We start from the raw sequence: 14,352 nt of genomic DNA, 5'->3' as shown, positions 1-14,352 counted from the left end.
AAAAAAAGAAAGTCACAGGATTAGTGAATTTATTTTAAAAAAAGTATAAAACATAGAAAATAGTAACAATATATATATTATTATTATTATTATGCTTTTACGGCCAACATGGGACCACTTAAGTCAATTTTAGTTGGATCTTTTCTGAGAAAAGCGTGTTATTTTACTCTTTCGAGCTGCCCAGTATTTCTTCATCCGTTCAGATCTTGCTTTCTTTTCTTCATCCGTAAACACCTTCTTCGTTGTATTTTGTCGTTTGTCTGTCTTTTGTTTAAATCTAATGCTTTTATCTTTTAGCTTTGTAATTTTTCCAGTTTTATTCTGTAGGTCGGTCAGGGAAATTCCCAATTCTTTCATATCTTCTCTAATTTCTTTGATCCATCCTACTTCTAGCTTTTGGAACCAGAGCTTTTCAATGATATTTCTTGACAGTCTTGTTTGCGGTGTCCTTATGAGATGACCGAAGAAAGAGATTCTTTTTTTCCGCATAGTATCAGTAACAGGCTCTATTTCTCGATACACCACCTCATTTGGCACAATCCACCATCGGCCTTCTCTTTGGTGTTTTTATTGATACACGTTCTGACAATTCTCCTCTCTATTTTCAGAATTTTTTCAATTCGGTTTTTCTGAGTGATTTTGAAAAGTGTCTCGCTTCCGTAGGTGACTTCTGGCTGTACTACAGTTTTATAATGTTTAAGTTTTGTTTTAGCAGAAAGGCATTTTTTGTTATATGTTGACCAAGTTAATTTTTGGGATTTAATAATTTTATTTGTCCTGTTTTGCCATGTCACTTTTTCATTTAAATTATAAGTTATTATTTCCCCTTGATATTTAAATTGTTTTACTATTTTAATTTTCTGATTGTTTACCGTAATGTGCTCTATTACCAGAGGATCTATGGCCATTAGTTCAGTTTTTTCGAAAGAGATATGAAGCCCTATCTTTTGTGCTAGGTACAATATATATATATATATAATTAGGATAAAGATGCATGTTGCATCTTAACAAACTGTCATCGAATAGGATGAAACATAAACTGTACATTCCACTAGTAAAAATACAGAATACGAAGCCCTAAAGAAATTTTTACAGTTTTTTTTCAGCTGCTACATCTGTATTGATAAAGAGATACCTGCTTAACAAAGTATATAAATTGTTTTTTTTACACTTTGAAATACGATTTTTGGTACACGTATATATATATATGAGAAACGACACAGAACATTTTTGTATTATTGTTAACTTATATACCATGCATGTTTATTTCCTTTTTGAATAAAAAAGAGAAAAGAAAGAAAGGATTTTTGAATATTTTTTGCCTAACAAAAAAATTGAAAACATCTATTGTTGGAAGAGAGCTTTATATTCTTTTCTACCTGAAAAGTAAGATGTGATCCGGTTTATTTAAGTAAATGGGTTCTTACCCCTTTTGAGGGATGTTTAGCTATTCTTTCTTTACATTTATTTACAGCTTTAAATAATAAAATATAACTATACAGATACGTAGATATATAACTAATTTTTTTCTAAGAATTGTTATGTCATAAATAACTCTGAATACTTTTCTATATTTTATTTATAACATTTCAAAAATCTTATTTGTATATTTTTTGATGATTCCTTTAAGTGCAACCGGTACCTTGTTTCTCAGTAATGTTATTTTTTCTAACTTTAAGACCAATTATCTCAAGTCACAATAAAAATTCAGCGAGGAAATTTTGCACAGTTGTTTTAAGGTTTTTCTTTCAGCTAGTGAATTTTTTCTCATACTTTTACTACAAAAATTTTTTCACTTACAATTTTTATTCAATTTTCCTGTTTATTAAAGTTAATTTTTTGCACAAAAAGTTAACGTTTTAGAAAATATAAATAATCAGATTTTAAAAAACTCAGTTGTATCTTGCTTACACAAACACAATGTACAAATTTTATTTTCCTACCTAAGTGCATAAGATAATGGGTTTTTTTATTTAAAAAAACATGCAATTTTCGGAAAACGATAAAAAACATCATTTACTGCAGGTCAATGCATCCCAGCACCGTATTCTACATTGTATGGGGTTTCTTCTGCTCATCCTTATATTCTGGTCGAGTACTTTTCCTGTTTTTCTCAGTACTATATTAATAAACTATTTTTGCTTCCTAATCAGCACTTTTTATTCGATGATACTCCGTGATGTTTCACGGACAAACCCGCGTGAAGGGTTTTCATTTGGCGTGATTTTAATGAAAAAATAGCCCATATAGCCGCTTCAAGTCTTTTATACTACGTCTATTTTTTGTTATAGGAACATCATAGTAACTCTGAATTTCAGTGATAAGTTTACCTCTCGATTGACCTTTTACTGAAAATTGCACGGCTTAAACGCATAACTTAATTAAAAATATTTATAATTTTATTTTAATTTAATATTTTTTTCGTTTATTTTATTTACGATTCTAACTAAAGAGCGCGCACCGAACTAATTCGTGCGGGTGTGGCGGTGATAGCGGCGACGGTCGGCAAACCGGTGTAGCCGCGAGGCTTAACGCACCAGGTATCGGATAGACCGGAATATCGAGTTCGAGATCCAGTCAGACAAAGTGTTTCTTTTTTACATTTTAAATAGTATTTATTTAATTCTTCCCCTCACCTGTGACGTCAAAACGTAGCGAACTGTAACTATATAATTTTTTGAGGTGGGTTTTGCAAAAACATTTTTATAAATATTGTTGTTTTTTAATTAACAAATATGACCTTAATTAGGCGAAATCTCAAGATACTGTGGGCGATCTTCCTCTACAGCCTTATCCCCTTGACCTTTTTTGAAAATTTAATGTGGTCAATGTGCTATATGTAGAAGTAATCTGGTGGTCAAAATCGGTCCCGTAGTTTTGGAAATATAAGGTTATTTAGAAGCAAATACCGAACACACGTACATATGAACATTAACATGCGGAAATTTTCCATCCTGTTTTTTCGGTTTCTTAAGTGTCAAAAACATCAAAATCCGGTGAAAACCGCACATGCCCATATTGGAGCGAATACAATACTTCCCCTTCTAAAGCTATGGCGCTATCTACACGGGAAAGTAAAACTAGTGGTGAGTGAATAAAATTCGAAGCAAAGGGATTTTAAGATAAATAAAAGAGAGGAGAAATTTCTGGCAGTGTCTTGCCAAAACGAACTGGATCGATGGCCGTTTAATAAGAAATTCTGATTAAGTTAGTTAGGCTATGGGAGACATGTTGAGGGGGGCAAACAAAGAGTTAACATGTAAAATAGAAAATTGGGGGTGTAGAATGTAGTAATTATGTTAAATTAAAAGATTTATAAAATTAGCAACCGACTGTTGCATAGATAAATTACTTAAGTGCGCGCGCCCACACACACAATGACCTGATAGTTCCTGAAATGTACTCAGGGAATGGCGTTGTGAAAATTGTAGGAAAAGTAAAAAATGTGAATTACCGAATCCTTACATCGCAGACATTAAGCATGAATATGGATGCAGTTTAAAAAATAAAAAAATAGTTTTCATTACATAATATTTTTTTCTTTACAGAACAAATGATATGGTTGTAAATTCGAATGAAACCTTGTCTGACACTTGTAAAGAAGAGATGAACTCGACCTGTGCATTGGGACCTACACAGAGACATAAACTGTTTGGAGGTGGAATTCTTAATATTAATCCCTGGCACCAAACAGTAAGTATATGTTTATCATATATAATATTTAAACACCTTATTTATGTTTTTTCATTAGATTAGACAGTAGCAGCTTTAAGTTACCCGATATTAATTGATAAATGTTAGTAAAGCTCGTTCTTTTAATTTCAACAGATAAAAAATGAGATCAAATAAGCATACGTTTATTATGGTGCCAGCAAACTAAAAATTTCAATTATCGAAAGAACAGATCTCTATACTTATAGTTCAATACACACTGTCATGTTGATAATGATTTAACTTCGAATGTATCTCATATTAAGAAAGAAGTAATCAAGGATGATAAATAGTGTAGATAATGCGGGAAGTAGATGATCGACCCAAAAAGAATTTCAATCTAATTCTGTTTAATATTATAGAAATCTCCAGATGTCTAGTTAAATCTTTTATCGGTTTTGGTTGGAACGACAGATAGCTTAGCATTCCTTAATCATTTAGCGAGTGTATTTATACCTCAAATCATCAAGCTAATACGATTTAATAATTTAAATGTAAATAGATTCCAACAGGGTAACCGGTAGACTGTATCAAGAAACTATCATTAAATCACTATCATGAAAATGACCGGTCCAGCTGGGTTTTGAGATGTCTACTTCCATAGTAAGTCAACCAATAACCCTTTTTGCCATTCTGACAAAAATCTAATAGAAGATGAGCACATTTTCTTACAAAAGACCTATTTAACCAATTATCACTATGAATCTCTTTTTATCATTATGTTCTTCCAAATTTGAGGCAGGGCACATAGTACATTGAATCATATCAAGAAAGATTCTGCTTATTTTTTAATTTAGGTTATTGTCTTATGCATTCTTACAGCTTTGAGACATGTACAGCATCTAAGGCACTAAGAGAAGTTATTTACTCAAATTGTATTTAACTTTATCTCCTCTGTATTTATTTGAGAAAAAGGAGAATTAATAGCGAGAGAATCAAGGACTTACCTGCTTAGAAGTATACATATGTGTCTGAATAATTTTTATCCCCGTTATGGCTAGCTGGAAAAAGTTCCTTTCAGTTTAACAGCTTAATATTCAAGAACATATATACCAGGATTTCAAGATTCCAGTTTTTCTAGGTCAACGCTCCTCCTTTCAACTCATTATTAATTTAACCATTTTAGAATTCTTAATAAGACAATTTTACTTATTTTTTCTATAAATTTTCTAAAGAAATATATAATCTAAATTTCCAGTTTTCATATAGCCAGAAAACGGGTGAATTGGTGGTTCCATATAAAGCAATATACTAATATTAAAACATTAATCTGGTTTTTTTAAGTAAAAAATTGCATAATTTTTGTTGCAGAAAGAGGAATCGATGCAAGAAAAAGAAGAAAATACCAATCTTGTTGATAAAAATACAAACAGTCCAACATACAGTGCTAGTAGGGAATGTAATAAAAGTACGTTGCCGAATACAGTATATAACACTCTTCACCATCATCATCATAATCATCACAATACGAGTCTTTGTCAGATCAATCAAAATCAGCTGCAAATTAAGGAAGAATCAAGTAACAATAACAGCACTGAAGAAGATAATTTATCGCAATTAGATACAAACAGCGTCAGTGATATACAAAATCAACGACAGGGTACCGATGACAGCCAGTCATCAACGTACTCGACAGGATCCGATAACGGTTCGATAAGGCCTCCGAGCAACGGTCCAACATATTTACCAGATGGTTTGGTAGATGATCCATTACGACGTCTTCAGATGGCTTTGCAAAGGACAGGAATGATGGGTACTCCTCCACCGAATAAATCATCAGTTATTATACCCAACCATCACCATAATAGCGAAAAACCATTACAATGCCCTATTTGCACATTTTCAACAACTTCAAGGTAAATACTTTATATTTTTATTATTATTATTACAATATAAGAAATATTCAAATCCCTGACTAAGCTTAGCGTTTTGCAAATGCGACAACATTCATTTACCGGGTGAAAACAAAGATTGGCAACCGTAGTCAGACATTACCCCACAATATGAGCTGATTAATTTCTTCTCATTGGTGATTAAAGAGTAATAATACTAAATTACATCCAACAACCTTTTTTAATTTTAAAATAATAAACGAATTTTGTTATGTGTAAATGCTAAGCTTGATTAGGATATAAATCCAGAATTTTGCATATGAAAACCAAAAGTAAATCATCCTGTCATGAATGCCAATATTAATAATATTATACTTTGTATTTCAATCAATGAAAGATCAATAAATGAAAAAACTGTTAAATGATATTACAGCAATCAAACATCTATAAAAAATAACAATATTATTTCAAAGATTTCAAGATTTTCATATCACAGTTTAAATTTTATATTTTCCAAATTATTACTATTGAAAACTGTTACAAGTATGTAGGTAGAATAGTATACAGGCAACTGACAATGCTGAATATAAAACTAGTGAAGGCAGAACAGTGTATATACATTGACAATGTCGATAAAAAAATTGACCTAAATTTTAAAATCCCATTAGTATCATGCTATTAAGGATTTTGCACTTGATTACTCTTATTAGTTTATTTAGTAGCCCTTGCCTCCAAACAGTATTATTATACAGTGAAGGGAAGACTGTGAATATAATTCCTTCTTTTATTTTTTTCTGGAATCTTTCTTTAATGCTACAGGTAAGTGCAAATACCTGATCTGCATAATTTCACCAAAGTCAATCTGCTCAGCTAGCAAGCTGTTGTCAATTATTGTTTATCCTATTGTACAATAGCCTCTCTAACAATTTATAATGTATATTCAGCAATGTTATAAAATGAAATGAGGATAGTAATTTCACACAGGTCAATATGCTTTTGAAAAAACCCTTCAGCCACTCTAGCATTCTAACCACAGTTCTTCAAGAACTCATCTGCACCAACAGCTTTACATGTTTTGACCGATGCGGTCGCCCGATCAACCTCCTCCGTCTCAAATGATTACTGAGAACTACATTCTCTGAGCAGCGAGGGACCTATTCATAGTTTGTTCCTCTTTGATTTTCCCTGTGAAAAATCTATTTCCCTTGAATTTATTCATATCGACAAGCTTAGTACCCATATTATTTGGGTTGACGGTTCTTTTTTTTAATGTGCTTCTCAGAGACAATCGTTTCAACAAGTCCAGGTATTTTTGCTTGATTGTTAGAAGTTCATAGTTTCAAATGCTTTTTTACTTTTTTCTCCGTCCATAATCACGTGTATTCAGTAGTTCGATTGCATTCCCAAAACTGTCATCCTCTATGTACCGATAATCTAAGATTTCTTTATATTCCTCATTCCAGCCTGAAATATACAATCTAAAACCCCTTGAGATATTCCTCTTGGCAGCACTGATACTGATTCTAATGAATCTATTATAATTTTCCACACATGGCTGTATGCATTGTCAAAATTTTGAGCAATTTTGTTCAAATTTGCCTTACCAAAGTTCCACCTTGGTCTTGGATGTGATTCAACAAATGGAACTGTTAGGTCTATGACTGTCTTAACTAGTCGATGTTGACTGTGAGGGAAGCTGTACAGGATCTTTAACCTAGCTGGTAATGGTATCCCAACGCTATTTTTGGTAACAAATGCTAGGTCTGACTTATAACGTAGTTTTTCCATCTTGCAGAAGAGAAAGTTTGTTTTTTGGATCATATACAAAGTGCAAACCATTAGAATCCAACCATCTTTCAACCATATCACCATCAGTTTTGTGTGTGTGTGGATAATTAAAAATCACTCATTAAAAACTAGTAAATTATTCTTTCAAATCTTTTTACAGCTTTTTCTTTAATACAAACAATAGTGTAACACCATGTGTAGTCAGAAAATATATTCTGAAAGAACTAATTGCATACATAATTAATAATTATTAGTAATTTTCATATATTCTGTGAATTATCATATTATAAGAGTATATTTTATTTATTTTAATTACAGAGTAAATTTCAATACACATTTACAATCACACGAGGATCAAAGATCATGCAGTATGTGCGAATTCGCAGCTGAATCTACAAATCAATTTAAGGAACATATGCGTGATGCGCATGATGTAATATTAGCTGGAAATGCTGATGACGATGCATTAGATGAAGAGGAACCTGGATTAGCTGTACCAAAAGTAAATTCTCAAGGAAAGGTAAAGAACTAAAATTTTAATGAAAATTTAAAAAAAATGTTAGTAAATTATAGAAAATGTGGGTAAACATTACATTATCTTAAAGATAGATTTGTTACGTTGGTTGTTTGTTAGGTAGCGATATTGGTTATATGTTAAGAAGAAAATTATTATGAAATGAATAAAAATAGCATCCTTATATTCAGTAAGTATTGTATTTTTTAGTGGTGTTATTAAGCTTTCTTAAACAGATTTAAAGCTTTATGAAAAAAAGGGTTATAAAATGATGATTATTCCAAGGGGAACATTAAGAAAAACAAACCCTACTATCCAGAGCTCTCTTATAACTGATAACCTTCAGAGAGCAAAAGTTCATATCTCTAAAATCTTTTCATCTATAGGAAGATTAGCACCCATAAAAATGCTAGTGCTTTTGTTTTTTGTTAAGTAAAGCATCTAATATAACAGTACACTTTTACTGGCTGTAGACAGTGAATATAATGCATTGTTACAAAATGTTAATTAGTATGTTTGTTTTTCAGTTAATAGTTTTTAACTTTCTTTCTAATATTTGAAACATGTAAAACAGTTAAAGTACAAGATAGTGTAAAATAATACAAAGTAATTTTTTTTATACAACTTATTCCTACAGTTAAAAAAGTAAGGTGTTATTTGTTACGTTCATGATTAGATTTTCTAAATACATCATCATATAAATACCATCATACTGATTTATATTCCTATACTGTTCTATAAATAATTATTTGTTCTTTTAAAAAAATAACAATATTTATTCATATCAAACCTGAGAATTATTTTCTTGTTACTATAATCAGTAAATAATATCAGTATTTCAGCAAACAAGGTAAGTCCTTATTATACAAGGCTGTTGAAAAGTATAATATCTGCTATGAATCTGTACTATTATCTGTTGCTATCGGTTAATTCTTGCTGGTTTATACAGACTGAATTATATTTATTCATTCTGTACTGTGCCCATACTGCTCTTACCCGTTAATTGTATATTACTGTCGGACCCTTTCATTCCTAGATGGTTGACTACTATTAAAAGAGTAATCCTCTCTTATGTGGTGGGTGTTGAAATTAAATTTTTTGAACACATTTTTAAAAAGCATATGAGTTTTACATTTGACTGAAAGTCAAATGACTTTGTGACAATGTCAAATGACATTATGACTTCTTGAGTTATTTATCAACTTCATAAAGCCAGATCAATATAAATACTAAAACTACTTTCTGTTTGATTATTTTGTATTTCTTAATGCTGTTCTAATAAAGGTTTTCCATATCTGATTTGCTCCTTCGATGGCAATCACTAGATCGGTTCTTATTTTAATGCAAAAAACCATACTCACCATTCCTGATATGATCTGTGTAACAAGTAATTACATTCAGATCCAAATCAGATATTTATTTACTTACATAATACGAACAAAGATCTACTCTTGACTTTTACAAAATGGTAAAATTATTCTAGTACTGCATATAAATTATAATTAGTTTATCGGGTACATAGAGTAATCAATCATATTTTATTAACAATACTAACAATTATATTTATTAACAATCATTTTATTAACAATCTTATTTTATTTTATAACAAGTATATTTTATAACAATCACATTTAACTACAATAAAAATTGTTATTACCATATTATTTCTGTTTTTTAACCATCGGTTTTATCAAGAGCATTAGATTACATCATGACACTATACATACTATATAGTCATAAATTCTAACAAATTGAATTGAGACTGAATTTCTTTGGTTAAATTTTATACTTTTTAATGTACTCCCATCTTTTTTTTAAATTTTGACCTTCAATTACTTTTTCCTCAAATTTCCAAATATTATGAATGAATAAATCCCAAAACAAATGTTTCTTACAATTGAATATAATTTAATTTACTTAATTTGTTATTCCTTAATATTTTATTAATGGAAAAACTGTACAAAAGAAAAAACTTCATTTTTAACTTTTTACAGACTTATGTATTTAAACCAACCGAGTTGGTCTAGTGGTGAACTCTGTCATCGCAAATCAACTGATTTTGAAGTCGAGAGTTATAAGGTTCAAACCCTAGTAAACGCTGTTGTTACTTTTAAACAGTTTTTGAATTCTGGATCATGAATACCAGTGTTCTTTCGGAGTTGGATTTCAATTAACCGCATATCGCAGGAGTGGTCGACCTAAAACTGTACAAGACTACACTTCATTTACATTCATACATAACATCCTCATTCATCCTCTGATACTTTATGGTGGTTGCAGAAGTTAAACAGAAAAAGAAAGTAAGAAAAATAAATGTTGTATATTTAAAAAGCTATTCTTGCAATCACTGATCCTGGCCGAGATGTTAACTACATCAATTGGAGGCACTTTTTCCATGGCTTTATCATATCCTTACTCAAATTTCCTCCTTTCCTTTTTCTTTATCCATTATTGCTCAGATATATAATATTGGAATTATATAAGCTGCTATTCCATCATCAACTGTGGTGTCATGATGTTGACACTTATATCTAATTGTATCCACAGCAGAAGCTATTTCTTTTATGGAATTTATTGTTACTTGAAACATTTGGGGTTGCACTAAACACCAAAATACTGGTATACATACATTTTATATAAATACGATGTTCCTACTCTTTTTTAAGACTAAATCTTATCACAATTATTTTTAAATAAAGTTTTTTTTTGTTCACAGGTTAAGACATTCAGATGCAAACAATGTGATTTCAGTGCGGTTACAAAATTAGAATTCTGGCAACATACAAGAAGTCATATTAAACAAGAAAGATTGTTAACATGTCCGAAATGTCCGTTCGTAACTGAATATAAACACCATTTAGAGTATCATTTACGAAATCACTTCGGCTCAAAACCATTTAAATGTGACAAGTGCATATACTCCTGTGTTAACAAATCAATGTTAAACTCACATTTAAAAAGCCATAGTAATATATATCAATATCGCTGTTCAGACTGTACTTATGCGACCAAATACTGCCACAGTTTAAAACTACATCTACGTAAATATGGACATACACCGGCGATGGTATTAAATCCAGATGGTTCACCAAACCCGTTACCGATAGTAGACGTTTACGGTACAAGAAGAGGACCGAAACAAAGAATGACAAAAATGACAATTACAGATGAAAATAATTCACAATCTGGAAATGGAGGATCTGGCTTGAGTTCAATTCATTCATTATTTGCACCACCATACATACCGTACTACAGTCCACTATTACATCCACTGATGTACCAAACAGGAAACTCAGTATTACCGCAGGATTCGAGTAATCCAAAAACATCACAACAACAAGACAGACAATCCGGAAATAATTTTTATGAAACTAAAAACAATCACTTGCATAACAGTATGAATGATAACTCCAGCGAACAATTTAACGAGGTAAGCAAACCTTAATCTTCAAAATTACCTTTTATGAAATTTTTATTAACATTAATTTATAGATTTTTTTTAAAGTTCGACAAAGAGACACTATTAATACATAAATTGTCAAATATTTCAACATTTATTTATTTTATTCTCAAAATGCACTCGCTTCAAAATAAATAGTTCAAAAAATATTTTCTTTTAATGTGAATACATTTTTAACTTTTAATATGCAAATACTTTTTATGAAATGATTTATAAATGATGGTGCACTTCGCCGATATATATCTTATAATTTTATACAAATGTTCTGAAAAGTAATCATGGTTTGTGGCAAGAATAAATACTGCCTTTCACTTTTTCTTTTCAAAAACAGTCTAATATTCTTTTTCCAAATAATGTGGAATATAAACTTTGGTTATATTTCATTAAATTCTTTATTTGTAATTTAAATTTTAATTAATAGATAAAAAACTTCTACTGGGTGTGTAATCTAAATAGTTTTTAATGATACTGTGTTGAAATATCGATATCAAATTACAGATAATTAAACATTTTCTTAGAGGCTGTATAATTTACTGCATATTTACAATGATATTTAAAATCTGTAATTTCCTGCGGAAAATGGTGCTACATATTCCATATTCAGAATTTCTATTGTCTTCCATTAGAGAAGTATATATATATATATATATATATATATATATATATACTTCTCTCTCTCTCTCTCTATATATATATATATATACTACTTTCTCTCTATATATATGCAACCATTTGGGATTAAGTCATGTGTAAAATATAGGTCTAATTAAAATTTGCAGACTAAAAAAATCTAAAGGATTTTAAAATTTTATAAAGGCAGAAATAGATATAAGGAATGATCTAGGAGTTGGATGTTTAAGAAAATATTAAAACACCTTTTTCTTAAGTCTAAAAGTGTTTATCTACTTATGGTTATGAAGAAACTCAATAAAATGAAAAAAAAAACTACATGTAAATGATAAAATACATGTTCTAAAAGGCATCATTTTAATTTGCACAAATGAGAAAACTGTTAAATATTTTTTTACAAATCTGGCTTTGGCGCTGTACAATAGAATATTTATTAAAACATTAAAAAGCAGAGGTATAAAATATCATATATCTCAAATTTAATTTAATTTAATTATTAAGACGTGATATGATAATAAATAATCACAAAAAAATAAAGAAACAGTAATATTATTAGAAAGTTCCAGAAAATAGGACTATGCAAATGCAATAAGTGACCGTTAAGGGAAAGGTAATAATCAACAGTAACATTTTAATTATGAAAAATGTGCCAAATAACGATACAGTTTTGTATTTTATGAGCGTGGATGAAATTAAACTTATCAAAGTTACAGTAAGCATAGTTTAAACACTTAATTTATATTTTATTAATTTTTTGTTTGCTCTCTCTCTCTCCTTTTCCTTCCATTCATTTTACACAAAACCTGTTTTGTGTAAAACACTGTTTTCAACGTATCATTCCATAACTGCTACTTTTGTTTTATTTACAGCTTTAAAAATGAATTATTTTTATTTATTTACATTTATTTCTATTATATTTTATTTTAGGAAACTATGGAAAATGAATCAATACCTGAATGCGAAGAAGAAAAAACCACAGAATTCGATCAACCGTGTAGAGCTCCATTAGATCTAAGTCGATCGGATTCACAAGAAGAAAATAAAAGCATAAGGAACAATAGTCTATCTGTAAAAACACATGCAGGAATTCACGATAATGGCAGCGTTAAAGTAAACGAAAGACGAAGAAAGGGTAAAGCTTTTAGATTAGACACAATAGCGCTAAGATTACAACAACAAAATTCGTCTTCAGGTGAAGAAGAATTTGATTGTGAGCCACCCTTATTAAAAAAACCACACATTGAACAAAACTATATCGAAGAAAACAACAACAATAATAATAACAATCACAGTAACGGTTCCACAAATGAAGGGGAATTACCACTGCAATGTGTACTCGATGAAGAAGAAGACTATGACGATGATGATCAAAAAAAGAATGAACATCCAAATTCACTATCACCATCAACATCATCATCATCATCATCTTCTTCTTCATCATCATTAATAAATAAAACAAAATCATCGGCAGTTACAGATACCTCGTACACTTGTTCGTATTGTGATATTACATTTAAAGATATCATTATGTATGAAATGCACAAAGGTTATCACGGATTTCAGGATCCATTTAAATGTAATATGTGTGGACAACAAACTACAGATAAAGTATCATTTTTTTTACATATTGCTCGGATTTCTCATTCATAATTTTTTTATATAAAGTAAAAAAAAAAAAAATTATATATTACAAGAAAAAACAACTTTGTGTACAAACAATAAAAGTAATAATTCCATTTAATTTTTAATTTGTGATGTCAAGGAGTACACAAAGGAATACTTTTGGTCCAATTCTGATAAATACAACCGTATATATTACTATAAACATTAAAAAAATAATAAAAACCCACACACGTTCTTATTAAATGTGATTATTTCAATAAATTTATAAATTATATAACTAATTAAACTGGTTTAAACTTTTAATTGAAATGTTTTCTACATTTATTTATAACATTTTTAAGTAGTTTCTTACTTCCTGTTATATATGATTTTATACGTAGCTTTCTCCAGACAGTGTATCCTCTTCAGCATATCTTATTCAAGTACCATATATATCCAATTATTTTCTTGTCTCACCGATAATAATGTCAGTCACCCTGTAATAATAATTATACTTTCAATAAATAAAATTCTTAATTACTAATATTATGATAATATTTTTTTTTTACTTTATTTTTTTTTTTGCAATATGTATTTAAAAAATGAATGTATGAAATACTGTCATTATTATATATTATATAAATATTTAATTTAAACAAAAAAAAAATGTATTCTTTAATAATTAATCTGTAAAATATGTTAATCATTTTGATTATTTATTATTTATTTAAATACCTACATACTAGTCGCATATTTTTATTTTTTCTTATAAAAATGTATATATTAATTTAAATTTATAAGAGAATTATTATTAT

At 29.5% G+C, this 14,352-nt stretch overlaps 1 protein-coding gene across 1 annotated transcript in view; it reads left to right on the top strand.

Annotated features, from left to right (window-relative positions):
- Nucleotides 1-14,034, top strand: part of hb (zinc finger protein hunchback) — a 41,433-nt gene extending 27,399 nt beyond the window's left edge. The window contains exons 2-6 of the mRNA XM_075380376.1: nucleotides 3,549-3,693; nucleotides 5,023-5,567; nucleotides 7,650-7,851; nucleotides 10,562-11,275; nucleotides 12,863-14,034. Of these exons, the coding sequence (XP_075236491.1) occupies nucleotides 3,549-3,693; nucleotides 5,023-5,567; nucleotides 7,650-7,851; nucleotides 10,562-11,275; nucleotides 12,863-13,585 (2,329 nt within the window). The 3' untranslated portion in view covers nucleotides 13,586-14,034. The remainder of the gene's footprint in view (nucleotides 1-3,548; nucleotides 3,694-5,022; nucleotides 5,568-7,649; nucleotides 7,852-10,561; nucleotides 11,276-12,862) is intronic.
- Nucleotides 14,035-14,352: the final 318 nt, after the last annotated feature.

The sequence above is a fragment of the Lycorma delicatula genome, chromosome 12 (assembly GCF_047948215.1).
Source record: "Lycorma delicatula isolate Av1 chromosome 12, ASM4794821v1, whole genome shotgun sequence".
NCBI lineage: Eukaryota > Metazoa > Arthropoda > Insecta > Hemiptera > Fulgoridae > Lycorma > Lycorma delicatula.
Note: the sequence above shows the minus strand (reverse complement) of the source record. Positions and strands in the feature narration are given on the sequence as shown.